This window comes from Siniperca chuatsi, linkage group LG7 (assembly GCF_020085105.1).
Source record: "Siniperca chuatsi isolate FFG_IHB_CAS linkage group LG7, ASM2008510v1, whole genome shotgun sequence".
In the NCBI taxonomy this organism is placed as follows: domain Eukaryota; kingdom Metazoa; phylum Chordata; class Actinopteri; order Centrarchiformes; family Sinipercidae; genus Siniperca; species Siniperca chuatsi.
The window spans coordinates 13,876,965-13,893,353 of NC_058048.1; the positions used below are offsets into that span (position 1 = coordinate 13,876,965).

The following is a 16,389-nucleotide window of genomic DNA, read 5'->3' on the forward strand; positions in this document are numbered from 1 at the left end:
AAAGGCTTTAAGCAGAAACATGTTGGTGTCAGCAATGCAATATTAAAGGCTTTTTATTTATTTCTTTTTTAAAATTTTTTTGACCAAGTTTCAGTACATGACAGTTTTTGATACTTGGTTACTACCAGAAAAGTATTGAGGTTTGAGACCAAGCCCTTGCCTGGAGGTGGACACGTGTCGATCTTAGCTACACATTTGCAATTGTTTTTGTGTGATGGTTGTCACTTTGTTTTCTTACAGGAGTGCTTTCCAAATGTGTAGCTGATTTCGCCAAAAACAGACTTTCATTTTGTCTTGGGTGTAGTCGATGTAATGAAAACATTTTCTTGTTCATGTGGAGGCACGTGTGAGTTTGGTGACTCTGGGTTGAGAGTGGTGGCACAGGTCAGGGCAGAAGGCACTGCTAACCACCCTCACTAACAAGCCCACCACTGTCCAGTCCTGGCACACTTCACGCGCGCTGTCACATTATGTTCATTTATAGTCCGACCCCTTTTAAAATAGTCAGTTTAACAAAATGTTTCCTCCTGCTGTGTGGAAGTGTGTGTGCACTTGTGGGCCCCCAACCTGCAACAACCTGCAGTGTGTATAGATTGTATAATAATCCAGGATGTTGGTGTGAGTGTAGGGGTCAAAGCGTGTGTTATTGGCATGCGTTGCAGAAATGAAACCCCCTACAGGGCCATTGCGTGGCCCTCCTGCTTCACTGCAGGTAGTCTCAGTGACCCCTGAACCCATGTGACCTCTCACCCCCTAACCTCACTCTTGATCGACGTATGGACCCTCCTGCTGAGAGGTGTGTGCATATTCTTGTAGTACTTAAAACAAAACAAGATGACATTTTTCTAAAAAAGGGATGATGTTGTAGTTCTGTTAGTTTCAACCATTGTACGAGTGGCTACAAATAATTGGATTTTTTCTCTAAAGTATGAACTGTACATGTGTGTGTGTGTGTGTGTGTGTGTGTGTGTGTGTGTGCTGCATGCTTGCATACAGGTGCCAACCCCCTGCTAACCAATAGTTTGGGACACACAGCACGGGCCTATGCTAAGGAGGGAGAAGTCAGCACAGCATTGCAGGAGTGGGAGGGCAAGGTATGACACACTCATATAGATGCAAACGCTAATTTTGTTGCAATTAAAACATTAGTTTCCATACACACTAATGTTTTGATACTGTAGTTCTTAAAGGCTTTCTGTGGTCAGCATTTACAATAAAATGCGAATAAATCAATGCACTTAGCGCCAGTATGCATAGCCAGGCGATGAATCTTCAAAAACAGGCATCCAAAAAAATCTTCAGAAAGACAGCACTGAAGTTAAATTATTTATTAACGCACAGGATTTTACAAGCAGAAGCTCTTACTCAATGTTCACATTACCAATTAATGTTTCTTTAAAATGCCTTGCGTATAAATATCTTCTGAAAGCACCAACAGTCAATATTTTCACATTATTGATATCAAGCTATTTGGTCAAAAATATATTTAACAGTAATGTATTTACTATTGCCATCCCTTAAAATACATATTAGTTAGGTCAGATGAACTGGCATGGAGGTTTGATTCAGCACTTTTTGCACATTCAAGAGCATTAACATCATCACAAACACATTATAAACACACTAAAAATGCTATCAGTAAACTGTAAAAGAATCAGTTCTCCTTTGTCTAATGCATTCTTAGATAGTTTGTATTTTTCCAATTGTTAAAATGTGATTTAAATTGGGAATTCTGATTGAGGGTGATCTTGAAGTTTGTTTAGGTATTAACTGCACAATGCTATAGAATCAGCTGGCTGAAGGGACTCCTCACTGCTCGGCTCTTGGTATTTCACAGGTGCATAGTAGTAGAAGTGGGGTCTGCGGTTTTCTTAAATAAAACTCGAGTTATCCGTAGTTATCTAGCAGCTTGACAGCAGGCCAGAGCTAAGCAAGATGGAGAGAGAGAATAAACAGCCTGCCTCCACTGCAGGGTGAAAACCTGGAGTCTGAGGAGACAAAGAGGAGAGGATGAATGAGTCATGGGGCGGCTGCGAGAAAGAAAGACGGAGAGAAACTGAGGGGGAAGTAAGTGTGAAAATGAGATATGAAAATAAGGGGAAAGAAAAGATTTAGGCAGAGAGAGAGGAGAAGGACGGTGGAAAGAGAGATCAAATTAGCAGAAAGGATTGTGTGTGTCCAAGAAATGGAGGCAAAGGCAGATAGAGTGTGTTCAAGAGGAGGAAGATGGAAAGCAGATAGCTGCTGGGAAATTTTTTAAGTGGCAGATGGAGTTGGAGGTAGGGAGTGAAGGGAGTAGTAGAAAAGGAAGGATATGCATTTTAAAAGTTTAATTCCACAGTTTAAAAAAATGGGACACCTAATCTAACAAAAATGATTGTTGGTATATAAATGGAATTAATAACCTGGCTCTGTTAACAAAATACAAAAAACAATGTGTATGTCCATTATTTAGCAGCTAAGCCAAGTAACAAGCATTCAGCATTGTTGCATCTAGAAGGGATTCTGAGTTAGATGCTTTACACAACAGTGTAAGGGCCACTCACTCTATCCTTGTTTCAGTGTCTTTGTAGTGGGGATGTGAAGTGGGCAAAGAAGGTGGTAAAAAAGAAAAGGTGATGATAAAGAGATGGAGGAGTAAAGAGGGGCAGACTTGCAAACTCTTCAACGTCTTCATGTTTTTCTCTTGAGACTTGATTTCTTACATTGCCCCGTTTCTCCCTGCGTGCTCCCTCAGATGTCTCTTCTCTTCCTGATTCATTGACTGTCTCATCTGCTTTCTGTGTCTTCGTCATTTTTTTACCTCCGTCTAGTTCCAGGAGGCACAGGCTCGGCGGGAGGCGGCGGAGAGGAGGAGGTTCCCCCTGGAGAGGAGGCTGAAGGAGCACATCATCGGACAGGAGGGGGCCATCAATACTGTGGCCTCAGGTAAACACACACACACGGAACATTTTATATGCAGCTAAACGGATGCATACACAATGACCACAAAAATAACAAGTGCACATAAATACATGTTTTTAAGTCATAGCCTTGTCCTCCTCTTTGTTTCCATGCTGCGTTTCTTTTTCTGTTTTTCTGTCTTTCTTTTCAATCTCTGTTCTGCATGTTTTCTACTCCCCTCCTTTTCCTCCCTCTTGCTCTCCTCCCTTCCCTCCCGCAGTAGGCGGGTTCAGACAGACCGACGGAGGCTGTAATTGGTTAATTGTGATGAATGAGCTGTCTGTCAGGCATACACAGGTGCTCTGTGCATGTGTGTGTGTGTTTGTGTGTGACAGCTGAAGAGGCTAGGCATGGAGCCGCCAGTTAACACGATTACAGAGAGAGGAGACATACTACAGACTCACCCCTTCTCACTCCCCTTTTTCTCTCCTCAGTTTCTCCCTCCATCTCTCTTTACGCGCTCAATCTTCATCACACCCACTCTTTCTCCTTCACCCTTCTGTCCTTCCCTGCTTTCACTTTGTGGCCTCCACCTTCTGCATCTACCCATCATCGTACCTCCATGCTGTGCGCCGTCCATCTCCCCCTCCTTGAAACACACAGAGCATCAGGGAGGGACAGGCAAAAGGCAAAGTGATGGAGGCAGGAAGGGAAAAACAGATGAGACAGGGGTTAAACAAATGGAGGCAATGGGAGACAAAAAAGTGACAGGAACGCTGATGGGAGAAGATAGCAGAGAAGTAGCTGAGAACCAGAAAGCTCGGAGCATTGACAGAAAGACAAAGAGAGCAAGTGTAATGCATGGAGAAGAGGAGGGAGGATGAGTTAGAGCACAATAACACAGCAGACAGTAAAGAGCTGATATTACACCAGGCATCCATGGAGGCCATGTATTGATCCGAAGTGTGTGTGTGTGTTCAGAAAGCGTTCTGCAGCGAAGAAAGAGGCTATGTGTTATTTTTATGATCTCGGACAGATTTGTGAAAATAATCAACTCACTCCCAAAGCTAGAAGCAGATATTATAATCTGTAATGTTCTTGTGAGAGCAAATACTGCAGAGTTTATAACCAACAGGAGAACAACTTCAACTCCAACAACTTGGAGACTTCATTTAAAAAAAAAAAACTATACATAACTACAGTTGTGTAAATACAAACTATAGATATCTATAAACCAAAATACAAACAGTGATGCTATTTGAGCAGTAGTTATAAGTGTCAGCATAGGTTTTGCTGGCAGTCAATGAAGGAAGAGAGAATCGTGGGCCTTGTAGTCTTTGGCGAGGTGATGAATGATTGTTGTTATCATGGCAAATTGTCCTGAAAGCCATAGAAGACATCGCCACAGCGATAAAGGAAGAGCTTATTGATCTCTGAGAAGTATTACAGTGAATATATCACACACACACACATACATACTGAGAGCGAGCAAGAGAAAATGTGGGATGCCTAAAAGAGGCCGACAGGATCCATCTGCAAAGATATTTACAAAAACACACGTCATCTACTGAACATTTATACTTTACCTTTATCAGAGTTGAGCCAAGCAGGAATCAGCCAAAGAGTCGGAGAGCGGAAGTAGAGGTTTAGAGATGAGGAGATGGAGCAGGAAAGAGAGGAAGGGATATACTGTAGATAAGGAGACAACAAATGAGAAAGGGATGTGGAGATAAAGAGAGAAGAGGGAGCTGCACATGACCAAATGATGTAATCACAGAAGTGAATACATACAACAACATATTTTACTACAGTATATATCATGAGCTGTTACAAGAAAAAAAAATCTATATAACTGCAACTCCTGATTATTTTCATGATGCATTAATTTGTTGATTATTTTTTATTAATCATTTAGTCAGTAAAATGTCAGAAAATAGTTAAAAATGTTCATGACACTGGTGGTGGTTAAGACACGTGACTATGACGTCCCCAGTTCTGTTCCAAACAGAAACATTTTTCGCATGTCTTGTCCCTGTGTTTCCTGTCTCCCTGTGCTGTAATATTATAAAAAAGCAACAATTTGACATCTTGAAATTGTTTGTTTCATGTGGCCAACAGTACAAATCCCAGAGATATTCAGTATACAATCATATAAATCAAAGAAAAAAGCTAATCCTCCCATTTGAGAAGCAGGGGGGAAAAAAATCCTGATAAATTACTTTAACAATTAATCATTCAAGTTGTTGACAATCAATTTTTATATCTATCCACGATGAATTAATCAACTAATCGTTTCAACATTAGTTATCTATATGTACTGCAATATATCTGTGCACAAAGGATGGATGTCCGGATTGTTGTTGAAAAAATTTGCTTGCAAGTTGAGAAAAGGAATTAGGAATTTATTTATTTTTCATATTTTGCATTTGGTGTGTTGTCATGTCGCCAAAACAGCTGTTTCCACCTGAACTACTCATGACGAACAGCTGGCCTGCAGCAAGACACACACACACACACACACACACACAGGAAGGAGGTTAGATTGATCCAGGTTTAGCTCTCAGGGCTAAGAGTTATTGAAGAGAATCATCCCTCTGTAATCATGTTAGAGCCAACCAGACCTGCCCAATACACACTGCTCTGTGTGTGTGAGTGTGAGAGAGAAAGAGAGAGAGCTTTCATTTGTTTTGTCTCTCCTTCCTTTCCTTGTTGTTGAGAAATGTCAATGTGCCCTTCTGTCAATGTCGGTCTCAATCAGTTAAAAACACACACAAACACTCAGAAGGTTACGCTGTCATTCACACGGCCGTTGATAAAGCAGAAGGAGCTTTGGAGCCCCTCTAGTCACTATTCATCTCTGTGTCCATCTCTGACACACTCGTTTGTTTCTCTACCTCGTTCTCTGTCTCCTTATCTCCATCACTCCTCTCTCATTCCCCTCTTTATCTCCTTCTACATCCTTACTCCTCTTTCCTCTCCTTATCTTTGTTCCTCCTGCTGCTTCCCTCTCTACCATGTCGCCATCTCCTTCTCTTCTCCTGCCAAGTATCTGCTCTTTATGATTATCAGCTATTAGTAGCTAGTTTAACACTCAGATCTCGTGTCTGCCGTGAAGTATTTTAGCTTCGCTGCATCACACACAGAGCCTCTTAACCGCAGCAGATTACAGTGAGTGAGCAGGAAAGGTGTCATCGTCTTGATAAAAGATGCTTTGACAGGACACATACTGTAGCTGTTGTTGGACACGCAGTTTTGGTTCCTCTGTGTTCTCTGTTAGCAACTTGGCTGCTTACCTTGTTCTGGCTGCACTCGATAACTTGCCAAGAAATTGACACCTCTGAGTCGCATTATTTAAGCTTATTATCGCGAACTGTGTTTCTAACTATAAGACATTTTTATGCTGAGAACTCGCGTGTCTTTAGGTACAGTTGGCCAGAAGTTGTAAAGGAAATGACAAGTTGAGAAGAATACATGGCAGGTGTAAGGTCAGAAACGGAAAGGGTTTCAAGATGTGAAAGATGTGCACGATCCACTGTATTTTTTAACTGCTTACATTTACAATCCAGAGGTGAAGTTGTCAAGTAGAAGCCAAAGACAGACCTTGTGTACATGGTTGCATGATTTGTAGCTCTATCAGGCTAAGAAAAGTTGGCCTGAGGTGGCAGTATTAACATGGACAACACTGAAAATGTGATTAAAATTGCTTAAATTAATAAAATAACCATTATATTTTAATAATTATACTAGTCATTAGGCTGTACTTGTAATAGCTCCTACTGTAGTACTTATTTTTCATGAAAATTAACATTGTTTTGATGGATGGGGCTGATGGTTGCTGTAGAAACAGCATCATTCTGTTAAATTTATTTTGTGTTTCAAATACACAGAGCATTTGTGTTGTGTTTACATTGGAGCTGATACGGGTTTCTGTGTAAAGACATTAAGAAACTGACATGGGGCACCTCAGGTGGAAGAAAAACAAGGTGTCATTTATTACCTAAATATTACCCACAAGAAAAGCTACATTTATTGGATATACAGGATCCTGTGGACTTTCCTTTGCACTGTAAGAATGATGTTAATGTGAAAAAGTAGTGAAGAGATAGTCATGATTACTGGTATACCAGCTCTGCAGCAGCATGTCTGCCAGAATCAGTTGTACTGGTCTTGGGCTGGGTGCACAGCTCATAAAGGGAACTGTGGTCATTTCGGTGTCAGCTTTATCAAGGTTTAAATGCTAACGTACCTGAATGACACAACCAGGGTACATCCATCCATTTTGTATACCTGCTTATTGATTTAGGGGCTGGAGCCTCCTAGCTCCTAAAGGTGGGGTGCACTGTAAACAGGTTGCCAGTCTATCTGAAGGCTAACACTGAGACAATCACATTCATACCCATGAGCCATTTAGAGTTTCCAATTAATCTAAAATGTTGCTCAAGGCAACAGTGCTAACCAATAAGCCACTGCGCCACCGACTTGCTTTGATCCTGTTGGCAAAACCTTGCTCACCTATGGCTCTGGTTTTGGCCCCGGCCTCTCAACAGCTTCAGATTTGGATGAGTTTGTGCTTGTGTCTGCTTCTTCTTCGTCGAGTGGTTGAAACCACGGCCAAATACACTCTTTACTCCCCTCCGACCCACCACATCATCTTGTCTTTGTGTATGTGTGTGAGTGTGGTTGCTGGGGTGATGGCAGGGTTGGGTAGGCACTCCTCTTTAAGCAAGTGTGTGTGTGTGTGTGTGTGTGTGTGTGTGTGTGTGTGAGAGGCTGCGATCCATGCTAAACTGATTTCGCCATGGCCGCGCCAGGGAGGCTAACACAATTACTGCTGGCTAATGGCCCCACTGACTGAGGGGGGAAGAGAGGCATCGTGGGTAGCTTTCTGGAGGTCTCTCATCTTGCTCTCTTGCTCTGTTTTCTCTCTTCTTTCTCTTGTTTTTTTTTTCTCCACCAAATGTCTCTGACCCTTTTCTCATCCCTGCTCACTCTTTTATCATAGTTTCTGGGATACCCGCCGCCCTCAGGTCAACTCGGTTCAGTTGGGTGAAACTTGCAAAAGCAAAGTCAACAAATGCAAATGAGTGAAATAATAGTCTCCTTTTCTTTCTCCCTCCCTCTCTCTCACTCTCTGCACGCTGTAGCCATCAGGAGAAAAGAAAATGGTTGGTATGATGAAGAGCATCCTCTCGTATTCCTCTTCCTCGGCTCATCAGGAATTGGTAAATCACTCCCTCATCTTTCACACCCAGCACTTCCTCTCTAGTTTGATCTCTCAAAGTGATGGCAAAAAAACCCTCTTCAGTTTGCTAAAAGTAGCTGCCAAAATAAACAGAACACTTGAGCAAGTTAAGTTTCTGAAGCTCGTTGAATGCATGTGGAGTGTATTTTCCTCCTGCCACTGATTTCAAAAGAAACAGAATACACAAGACTACAAAAGCACACGTATCACATTGTAAAACACAAATTGTAGGAACTCCACTTAGTATTCAGTAAATGAGTTTGTCTCAAAGGTGTCATAATTTATCGTGTGAAGTAAAAGATAAGAGGGGCTGTATTTGATAAAATTAAGACGACAAGAAGTTTTTAAAAGACAGTGCCTCCTTCACTAAGCTAGTGTACTATTCTTACAGCCAGCACATTAACAGGTTGGCAGGCTAGTGTTAATGTTTGCCAGTTAGCTGGTTTAGCTAAACTATTAGCTAATGTTAGTCCTGTTCCCAGCCTGAGTCAGCTATTTTTTTTAAGTTAGTAATGTTTTTACAATGAACAGGCATTCTATGTGAGTAAAAATTATATTCTATGTTTACATGCAGTTCTTCATATCGAGCAGTTATTAACAACAGTGACTGCAAACATTTTAGATGTCACAACCTGTCTCACTCAGGAACAGCTTGGGGGTGTCACTAAATGTAGTCCCACCCTCAAAGGCTCTGATTGGCTCGCTTATTTCGCAGTCAACTTTGCTCTGAGGATAATAAAGATAATCAATCAATTAATAAACTACAGACTATTTTGAATCACTGACAAAATTTGAGATGTGAGGCGTTGATTCTGAGGTCATATAACCGCACTAGTAGTGTTTCTGAGACAGAACTGGTACTGCATATTGTTAACAGTAATTCACAACACACAAAATCTACAAAGATGTTCATAGACAAACAGTGGGTGTACAGCATGTGAAGTCAACTTAAGTCAATACAAAGTCAAACATGTATAAAAGCAGATGCTTATGGATATTGGTTTAGAATTGGGATGCAAGACTGATTTCAGGCCCAATCAAAGTATTTTCTTAAAATTGATTAGTGTTGGCTTTATAAAGCTCCATCCATTTCTAATCTTTTGTTTATTGCAGCGCATTGAGCTCTAGGTCAAAACAGCCTGTCAAAAACAGCTGATTGCACTTTAAAAAACTGGAAGAGTGAACAAATCTCAGAGCAACACTAACTGAACAACAACAGCCAGCGATTTCAATGAATGATATCCACTGGTGATGGTGGGGATGAATTGTCTGGATCTTTCTGCCACATCAGCTCCACACTGACACTCCTCTGCATATCATACACTGTAGAACACTGTACAAAATGTCTACTGTACCACATAACCACAATGTCATCTGTTCGAATCCCGGGCGAGGGACCATTGTTGCATGTCATATCCCTCTCTCTCCCCACACTTGCTGTCAGAATAAAGGCACAAATGCCAAAAATAATCTTTAAAAAAAAACAGTGGAGGAAACCATTAAAGGAGAGCTGTGCTACAGACTGTATTTTTCATAAAATATCATAAGTGAATTGGTTTTAGTTGTTTTATAGCTAGTTAGGCTAAGTAAGGAATTTTAGATCAACTCGATAGCCGCAGATATTCAACATTAAAGGACATCTCTAGTTTAGAGAAAAGCTTGTTCTCAAACAGCAGCAAGATGAAGAAGTGTGAGTGTATGTGTGTGTGTGTGTGTATTAGTGAAGGAAAGAGGGAGACAGGGATATTAAGGGCCAAATAGATGGCTAAAAAAGAGGGAGATGGTGAAATGACAGGCCAGAGAGATAGATGAAGGAGAGACGGTGTTCATATTCTCTGTTGCCTTCAGCGACAAAGAGTGGCCATGAGACATCAATATTAAACACAGCAACAAGACACAGGCACACGCACACATGCGCGCGCGCACACACACATCATATGCATACCAAACACAAGACATCAATATCAAATATGAGCATTTATATGCAGAATATTTTAGCGACAAACTTGATGTGTGCTTCTGGAGGGATGGAGATGATTGAAAGCTTTGTAGAGGGAGACAGTGGGATTTAGACCAGAGAGATCGTCTTTGTGTCGGAAATGAGTGCGTTTTGTTTTCCTGAGTTCATGAAATCTCTGCACACTGATGTATTCCAATAAAGCAGGGATTTGTTTTTATATATATATATATATATATATATATATATATATATTAAAAACTAAATAATTAAATGGAGGCGGTTCCTGTTTGAAACTGAATAATTAAATGATGTCTCTGTTTTGTCTGACCGGTTGTCACAGGAAAGACAGAGTTGGCCAAACAGGTGGCTCGCTACATGCACAAGGACATCAAAAAGGTATGTCGTGTGTGTCACACATACACACACACACACTAGTGTTTTAACACACAGTCAATAGGTGGAAAACAGGTCTTCTCATAGATATAAAACAGACATTTCATTTAGTGAAGAAATGACAGAGAATTCAATCTGTGTTGGTTTCCATGGTAACCATTCGTAGCACATGTCCAACACGAAAATACACACTGATTCAGTAGCATGTTGTGCCTCTTGGGGAGGTTAATCCATTGTGTGATTGCAGGGTTTCATCCGTATGGACATGTCCGAGTTCCAGGAAAAACACGAGGTAAGATACTTTTCACCTGTTTCACATTAATGTGAAATCAGGAAGTAGTCAAAGCGTTTGATTGCCTGAATCCCAAATACTGTGTTGAATATGTTGCTCTAACAGAGGTTCATTAATTTCAAAGGACAGTATCTGTTACAGTGGCATCACTCTGCTGTAGATGCACAGCAATGATGCATTGGATTCATTCTGTTTATTCATACTCATAATGGATGCATAAACCAAAATTAATGTTGTTTTTGCCCTATTCTGCTCTTCTTTGTGAAGCTTTGGTGATGAATACATTTAATCAGTGAATCAGAGTTGCATTATGTTACGACCTTCAAGACACATCTAATCATTTCACCTCAGTATTTTTACTTGTGGAAAGTGCTCCATTTGTGCATTGTGACGTAGACAAGTTACGGAAGTAAAGGTTGGACTACAATCGAGCTGTTTTCAGGCAGTTCAGGAGCAGTGTTATCTGTGGGCGAGGGTAACTCCCTTACATGCACAAAAAGACATATAACACAATAAAGGAAAGGGAAAAAGCATAATATAACCACTTGAAACTTATTTTGACCCATTGTGCACCCTCTCTCCCTCGTCTCTCAGGTGGCAAAGTTCATCGGCTCCCCGCCGGGATACGTGGGACATGAGGAAGGGGGTCAGCTGACCAAGCTGTTGAAGGCGTGTCCCAACGCCGTTGTGCTGTTTGATGAAGTAGACAAGGCCCACCCTGATGTTCTTACTATCATGCTGCAGCTCTTTGATGAGGTGTGTATACAAAACACACAGAGACGTGCTTGATTATTACACCTTTGTGAAGTTACATTCATGTTGTGTTTCTGTTAAAACATTTGCAAATGTAACTTTAATGAATTGTTTTCTTTCAATCCTGCTGTTGCTCTCTCAGGGTCGCCTCACAGACGGTAAGGGGAAGACCATCGAATGTAAAGATGCCATCTTCATAATGACATCTAACGTCGCAAGCGATGACATCGCCCAGCATGCACTGCAACTTCGCCAGGAAGCTGAGGAGGTCAGCCGCAGAAAGCTGGCCGACAACCTCGGTGAGAGAAACACATACATACTTAAAAATGCAAACACAAATGTGATGATGCACAGCCTTATGCTCTCTGCTCTTGAGGACATCATACTGACTGCATTTGTTCCGTACATCATACGCTACAGCTGCATTGTGATTTTATTCGTTCACACATTAGGAACCCATTACAACCCATTTTGACACATCTTCCATTTTCATCAGTTGATGTAGTTTAAAATGACGATATCTATATATGATATGGTCAAATCATTTTGTTTGTCCGATCATCTTCATTTATATTCTGGACTTATCACAGTATCATAAAATAATTGGGATAAACATTTTTGCTGTTGCAGACACATTGACACAAACTCTAGTAATTTGGCGCAATACTGTAAAAGACATATAGAGCCATCGGGTAACCAAAAGTCAAGTGAATAAAATCAAAAGTAAAATTAATGTTGATGATGTGCTTTTCCCCAGCGGATGTACAAAAAAGTGATGACATCAAAATCTCCCGACAGTTTAAAGAATCTGTGATTCGACCAATCCTGAAGGTAACACACATGCACAAACACACACACAGATAAAACCCCCTTGTTTCGGTGTAATCACAGACAAATTGTGCAGTTTAACTGTTTGCTTTTCTACAGCAGTTTACTGTAATTGGCCTGAGATGTTAGTCATTGTTAATTCTTTGGTTCCTCCTCAGGCTCATTTCCGGAGGGACGAGTTTCTCGGCCGGATCAATGAAATTGTATACTTCCTGCCGTTTTGTCACTCAGAGCTGCTGCAGCTGGTCAGCAAAGAGCTCAGCTTCTGGGCCAAGAAGGTAGTAACACTGTGTGCACGGGCAAATCACATCACAGTGTACACATTATATATTTTTTAGAAACACAGCTCCTAAAGTCCATTTGTCATATCCATTAAAAAAAATGTTAACTGCCATCTGATTCATGCCATCCTTTATGATGTGGATTATTGCTGATATTAACATAAATCGTTTCTGCTAACTGCAGTTTGTTAATAATGTAGAAGTATCGTGGGTTGTCAGCCTGTGTACTATTTTATCAATGAAACAAACCCCTGACCTGACCCTGCTTTATAGTATGTATTATTTGACTCAACATGTCTCTGAGAGTTAATTTCCAAACAGGCACATTATTGTTTTATACTACACTGTTTGAGAGAAACAATATGGCGAACACAACAGCAGGCTCAACAAAGCCTCTCTGTGTGTATCTGAGAGAAGGCAGTCTTCACAGCACCCTGCATTTATAACACGGGTGTCCTCCAGTGGGACTGAAAGGCCCTACCCACCTCGTCCTGCAGCCGCTGAGCTGTGCAGGAACACACGCAGATCAATATTATGTGCCACTACTACTCACTATAATGTGATTACAGTGTTTAACATGTGGAGCCTTCATCAATATTTAATTATTAATATTACAGCTGGTGTCCTGACAGCCAACATGGGCCCTGCAGGCAACTGATAGGGACCTGACTCATGACTCTCACTGTGTGCTTTTGTCTTTTAAATGTTGTTGTGTGTGGTGTGTTATCTATTTGTTAGTGTTTCTGTTGTCTCGTAATAACTTGTCTCTGTCTGTATGTGGCAGCCGTGCTTACAGCATGAAATCTCATTATTACAGAATCCTCACGAGCCATTAGTTTGTCACTCACTTATATTAAATAAGTTAAATGTTTAGTGCTACATTATTGTCTTAATATGGTATTTGTACTGTTGTAATGTTAGTGTTTATATCTCTGGAGCAAAACATGGCATCATATTTATTGAATGGAGTGTTAACATCAGTAGCTAAATGAGCAGCTCTGAACGCTACTATTGACTGGTGTTTGATTAAAACGCATTAAGGGCCTGTTGATTAGCACTGGCAGACATGCTGCGTGACAGTGTCTCCTCTCTGCCTCTGCATTTGTCTCTTTCTCACAATCTCATTACTCATTATTCCTCTCTATCCGTCTCTGCCACCATCCTCTCTTTCTGATTTAACTGTTTATGATACTCTGAAGGCCTCACCCTTATCCCTTTTTAACATCACCGCACCCAATGAACCTCTTCTCATCTTTTCTCTCTCTTTTTTCCCCCTTTCCCTATCATTAGGCTAAGCAGCGCCATGACATCACTCTTCAGTGGGATCGCCCGGTTCTGGACCTGTTGGCGGGCGGGTATAACATGCATTACGGAGCACGCTCCATCAAACATGAGGTATGTAGTTACTGTAACACACAGACTGCCACAGCAGGTTGTCTGAAAAGTCTTGAAATTATATTATCTATTCTCAAGGCTTTTTTAAAATCTGGGTCTTGTGTCAAACATCATTCTTATCACTTATAACATTTTACTCACCAGTTTCTTTACTGAGATCTGGGGATGCATCAGACCAGTAAAGCAAGCAGGAAGCATCTCTGAATATTGTCATATTGACATTTATAAACATATAGTTTGGGTAATTCATTTAATGTTTGTGTTCATTTTCACTTCCAAATAAGTGGTTAAGATAATATTCTTAAACTGTGGTTTGGTGTAAAACCTGACTGATTATGTGTATGATTGCCTTGTTGAATCTGTGAAGCTGTGTCACCACATCCCTAGATCTCACCAATGACATCGGTGATTAAAATGTTGTACAACTGATAGGAGTGCTGGCACAAACCCACACAAATCACCTTGGCCTTTAAGAAAGCCTGATGGGCATTATTCACTTTTTTCTGATATTTTATAGGCTAAATGATTAATCAAGAAAATAATAAGCAGATAAATCCATAATGAAGTCTGACACTGTTAGTGTTCATGTGTCATTTGTAAAATATTCTTTCAGTCTGTAGATACTTAATCTGTCATACATATTTGATCAGGGAAGAGCATCCTATCAGCAGAGAACAATTTTCAGAAGTTAAAAAATGTCCAATATCAGCCTGTTTTTTGTTTTAGGGTCCAAGCAGCAGATGGAGAAAGCAATAATAGTAATTAATTCAATTACGACTGAAATAGGATTTAACATAAGTAACAAATTATTTAAAATGCAAAATAATAAGAAATAGGAAATAATCTGAGACGATGTGTCCAACAACCAAGACATCACAGTAGGCAACCCAGTATATACTGGTTTAAATACAGTTTTCTAAACTGCCTCACCGCTAACCTCGTCCCGGATCCCTCAGGTTGAGCGGCGGGTCGTCAACCAGTTAGCCGCAGCGTACGAGCAGGAGCTGCTGCCCAAAGGCTGCACCCTGCGTCTGTCCGTCCAATCAGAGGACCAGGAGGAGCGGAGCACGCCCAGTCTGCGCCTTGAGGTGGTGGGAGAGGACAGCTCATCGAGAACGCTGGACATCCGTCCACCGCTCAGCCCTGAACACTAACAAAGAACAAACAACACTGATACACAGAGGATATATCCTGATATGTATGCACACATCATCATCATCATCATCATACAGTGTCAGGAGGATGGATGGTTCTTGATAGATGGATGTTGCCAATAAAAGTACCTCTGATAAACACATCACTGCCTCCCTGTTTCAGTACACACATGTAGTAATTACATGCCAACCTTTCTGCAATATGCAGCACAGTATCTGCTGTAAACAGTAAATTAAGTCAACCCACTAGACCATTAAAGTTCATGTTACAACAGACTTTCATATCAGTTGGAACTGATATCAAGAGGTCAAGAAGTAAATGTGTTGCAGGTGTGGTTGTAAAAGTAGCATAGAGGCTTCAGCGAGCCTGTGCAGCTTCATCAACACCTCGCCATCCTATTAGCTGAGAAATGTTTGTAGTAGCCTTGATCAACTTAGCTGTGACATAGTGATAAGTTAATGTCCACTTTATAGTGTAGAAAAGAGCCAAAATATTTAATATTTATTAAAGTTATATGTGTGTGTGTGTATATAGTTTGGGGGCCAATTCATCTGATGCATGATTTGGCAGAGACGGGGATGTCAAATGGGAAAAATTTTAATGGATATTGATAGGAGAACGTTAACTAGTAGCAAATCCTTTAACGCTTAAATACATGTAATTTGATTTACAAATGACAAATGTTTTGCCAAAGTTGGATAAATAACAGCCACTTTGTCCATTTGCTGTTAAGGAAAAGTAAGTTTTAATGACCAAAGATAGTTTGCCTCAGATTGTTGCCTCTGTGTTCACTTTAATGCACATTTCCTCACCAGCAGAGCTTCACTGATAAATGTTTGTAAACACAACCTGCTTATTCATTTCATTTCATATCAGTAAAAAATGTGTTAGTGGAAAAACACCAAGTAGAAGTGTACAGCCGTCCATTTGAATGATGGGTAATATAACTGCCTTGTGAATTGTCTCTGTTGATGCATGTTAATGTAAAGAAGTCTCGTCTGTCACGGCGGCATGCTCTGGTGCTGTACAGTGTGTGTCTGCGCAGACCAATTTGACATTAAGAGAAATTTAGTCAAAGAAATAATATTCAGTGTTGTTTCATAAATGTTTGAACAGCATGTTGACAAGACGCCAAATGTAATCCAGCGACATTTTTCATTCTTGTATCCCAACCTCCACCGCGTAAATAAAGTCATCACAACAAAAA

The 16,389-nt window shown here is 40.7% G+C and overlaps 1 protein-coding gene across 4 annotated transcripts in view; it reads left to right on the forward strand.

The window, feature by feature from the left end:
- Positions 1 to 16,389, forward strand: part of clpb (caseinolytic mitochondrial matrix peptidase chaperone subunit B) — a 35,850-nt gene extending 19,461 nt beyond the window's left edge. For all 4 annotated transcript variants that reach the window (XM_044202913.1, XM_044202915.1, XM_044202914.1 and 1 more), the window contains 11 exons: positions 997 to 1,094; positions 2,814 to 2,928; positions 8,028 to 8,105; positions 10,426 to 10,481; positions 10,726 to 10,770; positions 11,365 to 11,526; positions 11,666 to 11,822; positions 12,281 to 12,354; positions 12,510 to 12,629; positions 13,923 to 14,027; positions 14,984 to 16,389. In XM_044202913.1, the coding sequence (XP_044058848.1) occupies positions 997 to 1,094; positions 2,814 to 2,928; positions 8,028 to 8,105; positions 10,426 to 10,481; positions 10,726 to 10,770; positions 11,365 to 11,526; positions 11,666 to 11,822; positions 12,281 to 12,354; positions 12,510 to 12,629; positions 13,923 to 14,027; positions 14,984 to 15,181 (1,208 nt within the window). In that variant the 3' untranslated portion in view covers positions 15,182 to 16,389. The remainder of the gene's footprint in view (positions 1 to 996; positions 1,095 to 2,813; positions 2,929 to 8,027; positions 8,106 to 10,425; positions 10,482 to 10,725; positions 10,771 to 11,364; positions 11,527 to 11,665; positions 11,823 to 12,280; positions 12,355 to 12,509; positions 12,630 to 13,922; positions 14,028 to 14,983) is intronic.